Source organism: Delphinus delphis, chromosome 1, assembly GCF_949987515.2.
Source record: "Delphinus delphis chromosome 1, mDelDel1.2, whole genome shotgun sequence".
NCBI lineage: Eukaryota > Metazoa > Chordata > Mammalia > Artiodactyla > Delphinidae > Delphinus > Delphinus delphis.
Genome location: NC_082683.1, coordinates 38,693,880 through 38,701,112, shown reverse-complemented (window position 1 = coordinate 38,701,112; position 7,233 = coordinate 38,693,880). Strand labels below are relative to the sequence as shown.

The 7,233-nt window shown below is 57.7% G+C and overlaps 1 protein-coding gene across 1 annotated transcript; it reads right to left on the bottom strand.

Moving 5' to 3' along the window:
• Positions 1–4,777: 4,777 nt before the first annotated feature.
• Positions 4,778–6,548, bottom strand: FOXD2 (forkhead box D2). The gene has a single exon (XM_060004919.1). The coding sequence runs from the start codon at positions 6,546–6,548 to the stop codon at positions 5,094–5,096; it is 1,455 nt and encodes a 484-aa protein (XP_059860902.1). The 3' UTR covers positions 4,778–5,093.
• Between the last annotated feature and the right edge of the window lie 685 nt (positions 6,549–7,233).

Here is a 7,233-nt window from a genome sequence, read left to right as displayed (position 1 = left end):
CCCTAAACCAGAGCTGGGAATCTCAATCCTCCCTGCATCTTTCTATATTGGTACGTCTGTGCCGACCTTAAAGAACAGAATAATTCCGCTCCAAAACTCCAATTAGCATTTGTTTTGCTCTCAGATGCCCTGATAGACGAAGAGCTTAGGACGCTGAATTATCCTGTACGACCTCTGCCCACCTTTAGTTCTCTTTCACCGTTTCTCCGGAAATCTCAGAGCTCCAGCCCCAAGGTCAAATGTGAGCTGAGTCTCAGCATCCCAGTTGGTCCTCCTGGATGCATCACCAGGCCCCAACCCAGACAACCTTTTGAACCACGTATCGGAATAATTTAGGCGCAAACCCAAACTCGCCTCGCTTCTCTTGGCGGCATGCGCAGCGTTTGAGTTAAACTCCGACTCCGGTCCATAAAGACCCTAGCCGATCTGCCTCCTCACACCGCCCCCCTAAGCTTGAAATCCTACGAGGCACGCTCCACACGCAAATCTTTTCTCCCTTTTTCTTGCCGGGTCCCTCGTTTAAATAGCGTCAGCGCCTTTATTCGCCTGACCCTAAGCAGAGGAAAACCCGCCTGATCATCATTGTCTGGTCCGCGACCGGCCCCACCCCCGCCCCAATCAGTGTCACAAAACGCCCCTTTCAACAGATTCCAAACCCTCTTCACCCGGGCTCACCGAGCCTTCAACTTCATTAAGTGCGCGCTACGGCGGCGCTGGAGGAGGCGAAGTTTAAATAAACCGGAGCGGAGAGGGAGGAGGGGTGGGTTGCTAGTTGAACCGGAGAGGGAGAGAAGAGTTTTTGAAAAGGGGAAAAAAGTCATCAGGGGAAAAGCGCTTTGTAACCACGAAGACGCGCCCGCTGTGGCGAGAACAAATTGGATATGGAGGGGAAGTGTCCGCCCCCACCTCAGCTCCCGCTCCTGGGTGGTCCGGGGAGCCCCAGGAGAAAGAAAGATGGGGAGGAATCGGCGGTGAAAAGAATTAACCACTTTAATTGGGCTGCAAGAGAGAAATGGGGAGAGGCTCACCGATGTGCCCCGATCACCCAAACAAAATACCCTTCAGTAAAATAAAATAAAATAAAAATGAAATAAAATGTCTGCCTTTAGCCTTGGCTAAAAGATGTATGTCAAAGTTTGAGAATCAAGGCTGTTCTCAGCCATAGAAAGCAAATCTGCAAGATGGGGAAATTCTGCCCGGAAAAACCCCCTCCCTCTTCTGTGGCCTCAGGCCTCCCGGCGCCGGATGAAAAGGAATGAAATTGAACGAAATTGAACGAAATGAAGTGAAATTGACCAGTGAAATTCGCCAATTTTCTTCCCCTTTAAACTGCCCGCTCTCAGCAGCACTCTCTGAACCCCAAGCCGATTTCTTAGCATTTTTTTTCTCACCTGGAGACATGAAGGTGTGCCCTGGATATTTTCTTATTATTGTCACTGATCGTTGTAGCTTGCGGGGGCAGAGGCTCAGCTGTATCCACCCAAACAGCCAGGGAACCCACAAGAGCCGCTCCAGATGGAACGGCCTATTTCTCCTCCCAGGAGGCTGGGCTCCCTCCTAGGTAAGCCGACTTACACTGAACACCCATCCTTATGCACCCAGAGGGTGGGAGGGAGCCCACAGAACCTCTTACAGAACCTCTCTGGTCTGGGGGAGAAAAAAAAAGTCCCAGGACTCTACCATACAAACGTACAATTCCCTCAGTCTTCTCCTTGCCCCTCCCTACACTCCAGGCCCCAGGTGGGTCCTTGCCAGCTCTTAATTAACAGGTTCCCAGCCCACACAACCTGAAAAAGTTCTGAATTCAAAACACCCTGCCTTCTCCCCTGCCTTCAACAGTGCACATATCTCAACAATTCTTTTCTAGTATTTTTCAAGGCCAGTAATTATATCTGGCCCAGATCTGGCCTTCTTGACCCACGGGGAAACCAGGGTCTGAATCATTGGTCTGGGACCCCAAAGCTCCCTAGAAGCACCTGCCTGTAAGGATGCATCTCACTCTTCCCCAATCCTCTTATTTCTCGCTCTTCCTGACGCAGACCCTCTGCCACATACATCTACACCAAGCAGTAAGCATAGATAAATTCACACACACACACACCCTTCACAAAGACACACTGAAGAATCCAGAAGGATCCACTGCTTCTCCTGGAAGTAGCAGGTGTGGAAATATCTATCTACATCATCAGATATGAATTCTGGCTGACTTAATTTTCTCTCTTCTACAGGAGAAACAAATTGGTGTCTTTTACTTGAAGCTCCAACCTACTATCTGGAACTGATATATTCATGGAAAATGAGACCATGTAAGCTATAAAGTGTTTTACTAAGGGCAAACACATGGTCATGTTCAAATGTTCAACCTTCCTCAAGTGAAAAGAAATGAAATCAAATTCAGCAACAGAAGTCAATGAAGCAGGCAGCCAGAGGCCATTATCCCAGTATCAGCAGACATTCCCTTTTTCCCATTGAATGTAACCTTACTTCTCCTGGACTATTCGATAAAATCATGGGAAGGTGGCTCCCTGCATTCAATCTCCCTCCACTCCTGCAGTCTCTCATCAAGATGGAGGAAAGGGCACCTCACCTCCGGCAGAGAGGCTGCATTTAACATATGCGCCTCGAACCTTGTCTCCATTGGGCAAGCGGTTAAGAGACTTAGAAGTCCCAACCCCTCTTCCTCAGCCCTGGTGTGTTCTTCTCACCCTGATCCTGATTCTGACCCTCTTCGTACAGGGTACTCTGTCCTCTACCTCTTCTTTCTTTCCTACTGCTCCTACTGCCTGAGAATCTGGCTAAAGCAGCCTGTATGGCTTCTCCCTGTCTGCCCCTCTCAAATTCTCTACATCTGGTTCTCTGACCCTTTCTTCCTTCTCTCTGTCACTTGTTTCCCAACACTCACCCCCAGCATGTGTCTATTTTCTGTGAAGGCTGAACTGCCTCTCACTGCACCTCCATATTCCTCTTTTTCTCCTATGACCGCAGTTGAATGTTCAGAGAAAAGAGCTAAGTAACCATCTTTGTTTCACCCCAAGCATCACCTCTCACCCAACACACTTGCAAGTCTGGCCACTGGGAGTTCCAGGCACAGGGCTTATGGAAGGCTCCAGCCAGCCCAATGGCTTTGCACTCAACTCTGGCAACAGGTTCCAGTTCTGAGCGTGGCTCAAGGGTTGGGGAGGTTTACCTTAACAGAGCAGGGCCTCACGGACTCTCTCCTAGTTCATAGTGCCCCTCTAAGCTTCTCGGGCTGGAGGAGAGAGGGGTTTCACAGTCTCCAATTCAGGCCTTTCACTCTAACTGTTCCATGTGCCAGGAGTGGGAGGGGGTGGCAGGGGGGAATGCAAAGAAGGCCCTACAATGGCCAGAGAGAGACCTCTCTCCTCTTAGGGACACAGAAAGAGATGGTGACAGAGAACAGAAAACACAGAGACACGTTCACAGACACACACAGAAATAAAAACACAGATATCCTGAAATACAACCAACGCCCCGCCCCTGCAAAAAAAGGACAAAAAGCAAGGCTACGTGACAACCCAGACAAACACAAACACAAGCTCCATAAAACCCCCCAACTATAGTAGCACAGAAAGACTTACAGAATATGCATCAGTAAACACTTTCACTCAAATTGTACTTAATGGGTATAGATAGTGTCCATGAGCACGAGGCACCCAGATCAGCCCAGGCCACGCTAAAGTCGAAACTGGAAGATGAGAATCCCCAGGTGCATTTGAAACAAAGCCTCTCTGCGGAACCCCAGGCAGAAACCTTCCTGTGACCAGAGCGAAAATGAAAGCGCTGGAGGGGTCACAGTCTTCCCAGAATCCTGGCCCCATTAACAGCCAAAGGCCAAGGCCACACTGTCCCCTGTATCTGATAAGCCCAAGCCCTCCTCTGCCTGCCTGGGCTGCCCAGGGCCCTTCCTCACTCCACTCTGCCTAGGAGTCCGGGAGGCCCCGGACTGGGAAAGGGGAGTGCAGACAAGCAGACAGAGCTGGTGACTGCTAGAGTTCACGTACATTTATTCAATTGACACCAATGGGGAGTGGGGTGGGGGGAGACAGGTTTTTCTTTTCTTCCACACAAACCTTCAGACAGTTTCACAAAGTCTCCCCAAGTGGAGAAGTCTAAATCAATGCACACCCAGTGGACAGAGAATGCAGATAGCAGCCCGCTGTACAGATATTTACACATAATTACAGGACCCCTGCCACAGGATGTGCCCTGGCCGCCCCCCGCCTCTCCAGTCCCTGACCCAGACCCTCCTCTCCCACCCCAACCTCATTGCCTTTAGCTACAATAAATATCCCAGGGCCTGGGACGTAGCAGACCGCTGAGAGGGCTGCTGGCCCTAGAGGGCTGCTGGCCCTGGATGGCTGGACCCAGCCGGCCACGGGAAAGGGGTAAAGTTTCTTCAAAAGCGCCCCAACACAAAAGAGGGAGGATTTTCCTCAATGGAGTGGGATTCCGGGATTGCGCACGGATTGTGGAGACCCCTCGCTTCACCTGTCCGTTCAACTTCGCCTGTGTAGACATTGCTGTAGGCTTCCAAGAGAACGAAGTTCCTTGGAGAACAGCAAGGAAAAAAAAAGTTGAATTTTTCTTTTAAGCACAAAGCAGAGAATAGGTGTCTTTAAATTATAATATTGGACAATCAGGGTCTCAAAGTTGGGGAAGGAGTGTGGGAGAGGCAGAAAGGGAGACCTCTCTGCGAAGTTGGTGTTTCTGGCGGGATCTGCCGGGCCTGGGCGGGCACCTCTCCGGGAGAGCATTCTTCCGGGGCTGCCGAGAGGCGCAGAGACTGGGGAAAAGCGAAGACTTCCCCCTCACCCTTTTACTGCTCAAACTGGAACGGGATCATGGCCAGCGACCTCATCGCATAGACCCGGGCCTCCCCCTGAGCGACGGAGCCCGCTTCGTCCCAACTATCGGAGAGATTCTGAGCGTGGAGCCTGAAGTGCTAAGTCACGCGCGCCGGCCCCAGGTCTGGAGACTCTTCATAAATAGACTCCCTGAGTTCCGCTGCGACCGCAGGAGCTCCCGGGAGAGGCTGAGGAGTGCGGGCTTCAGTGGCCCAGATCCCGACACGGTCAGAAGTGGCAGCCACTGAGGCCTGCTACTTTGCCAGCAAACGAGGGCCCTGAGGACAGGAGCGCGTCCCCGTGGTGCGAGAGGCGGATGTGGCCGGCCACTGGAGCTAGGGCTGGGGTAGTCAGCATGGCCAAGACCTGGGCCTGACCCCCAGGACCTGCCGCCGCCGAGAACGGCGATCCCGGGGAGCCCTCGCCCCCGCCCGGGGGTACTGCCCCGCCGCCACCGTGGCCCATGATGTGGTCTATAGAGAAGGAAGGCCTCTGCCCGGCCCCGGCGCCCCCGCCGCCCGCGTCCGTCTTGAGGCCCTGGCGCAGGAGCGCGGTGCCTGCTGCGGGAGGGCTCAGGGACGCGGGATAGAAGGCTTTGGCGCAGCCAAGCTCCGCGCCTAGGAAGGCTGGCAGGCCTGAGGGGCCCGGGCCCGATCCTGTGCCCGGCGCAGGGGCCGGAGCCGAGGCTGCGCCCGCGAACACCGAAGCCGTCGGCGGTCCGGGTGGAGGCGCCGCGGTACGGCCTGGGGGTACCGACAGCTGGCAAGGTGCAGCGGCGGCGGCGAAAGCGAAGGCGTGCGGGTGTGGATGCGGGTGCGGAGCCGGGCCCGGCGGGGGTGCGCCGTAGGCCGGGAGCGCTAGCCCGTAGCCGTAGCCGTAGGCGCCATAAGCCGCGAAGCCCGGCAGGAAGGCGCCGGCGTCCCCCGCCGCCGCAGCCCCGCCGCGCAACAGCAGCTCAGGGTGAGGGTGCGTGTGTGGATGCGGCGGCGGTAGCGGCTGCCGCTTAAAGCGCTTGCGGCGCCGCAGGAAGCTGCCGTTGTCGAACATGTCGGCCGACTCCGGGTCGAGCGTCCAGTAGTTGCCCTTGCCCGGGTTGCCCGGCTCGCGGGGAATCTTGACGAAGCAGTCGTTGAGCGATAGGTTGTGGCGGATGCTGTTCTGCCAGGCGGGGAATTTCTCCCGGTAGTAGGGGAAGCGGCCGCTGATGAACTCGCAGATCTCGCTCAGCGTCAAGCGCTTCTTGGGGCTCTGCAGGATGGCCATGGTGATGAGCGCGATGTACGAGTAGGGCGGCTTCACCAGCGGGCTCCGAGTCGCCGCGCCCCCCGACGGCGGTCCGGGCCCGGGCCCCGCCGCGCCCCGGGCGGCCGCAGTGCCTGGCCCTGGGCTTCCCGCTGCGGCCGCCGCCCCTCGGGGCGCTAGAGCGCGGGGCTCGCCGTCCGAGCAGCCGCCGGATTCCTCCTCGTCGTCAGCGGCGTCCCCCTCGGCTTCCTCTGGAGGAGGCTCGGGGCCGTGGGGGAGTAGGTCCCGGGGGGCGCGGGGTCCGGAACGGGCAGGGGGCTCCCCCCCACCGCTGCCGCCGCCGCCGCCGCCCACCACGTCTATATCTGCGTCGGCCTCGGACAGCGCGGCCGGGGAGCTCTCGGAGGACATGATCTCGCAGCAGCAGCTGCCCAGGGTCATGGTGCCGCCGCCGCCACCGCCGCTCTCCGGCTCCGCTCCGGCCGCGGCTCGGGCTCCGCCGCGCTGCCTCTGGGGCGAGTGTGTTTTGCGCGCGGGCGGGGAGGGGGCGGGGGACTGAGGCTGGCAGGGAGGGGTGTCCCCCAGCTCCGCAGCGCCCCCTCGTGGCCCACTCGGCCGCTCTCACCTCTCGATGAGCACCCGACTGGGGGCGGCTCTCTCCGCTGCCCTGGGAAACCGAGCGGGGGCCTGCGCCCCGGGCGCGGGCGGAAGGAGTTGAGGCCTTCCCTTACACAGCCGGTCTCGGCCCCCAGCCGCCCCCCTACCCCGGGAGGGGAGGTCGGTAAATTAGTTCTTCCCGCCTGGCGGCAGCCTAAGGCGGAAGAACGCGAGCCCGGGGCGGAGCTCCCTGAGCTGGGTGGGGCGGGGGCGGGCGGAGTGCCTCCGCGGAGGGGCCCGGCGGGAACAAACAGCCGCCGCGGCGGGAGCGCGGATCGGGTGGCTCGAGGCGGGTCCTCCTTTCACCGCAGATCCCGCAAACCCTCCGCTCCCTGGGGCCGCTGCCTTCAGTGCGCTTAGCCCTGGATGTTAAGGTTCACGCGGGCTCCAGCCGGAGGTGGGAGTAGTAGCGACAGTCCCCACCCATCATCTCCCCAAGGCAGCGCCCGGGCCACCAAGGCCGAAGCGC

Excerpts from the sequence above, each read along its gene's own strand:
- FOXD2 (XM_060004919.1), bottom strand. The coding sequence starts at position 6,548 with ATGACCCTGGGCAGCTGCTGCTGCGAGATCATGTCCTCCGAGAGCTCC.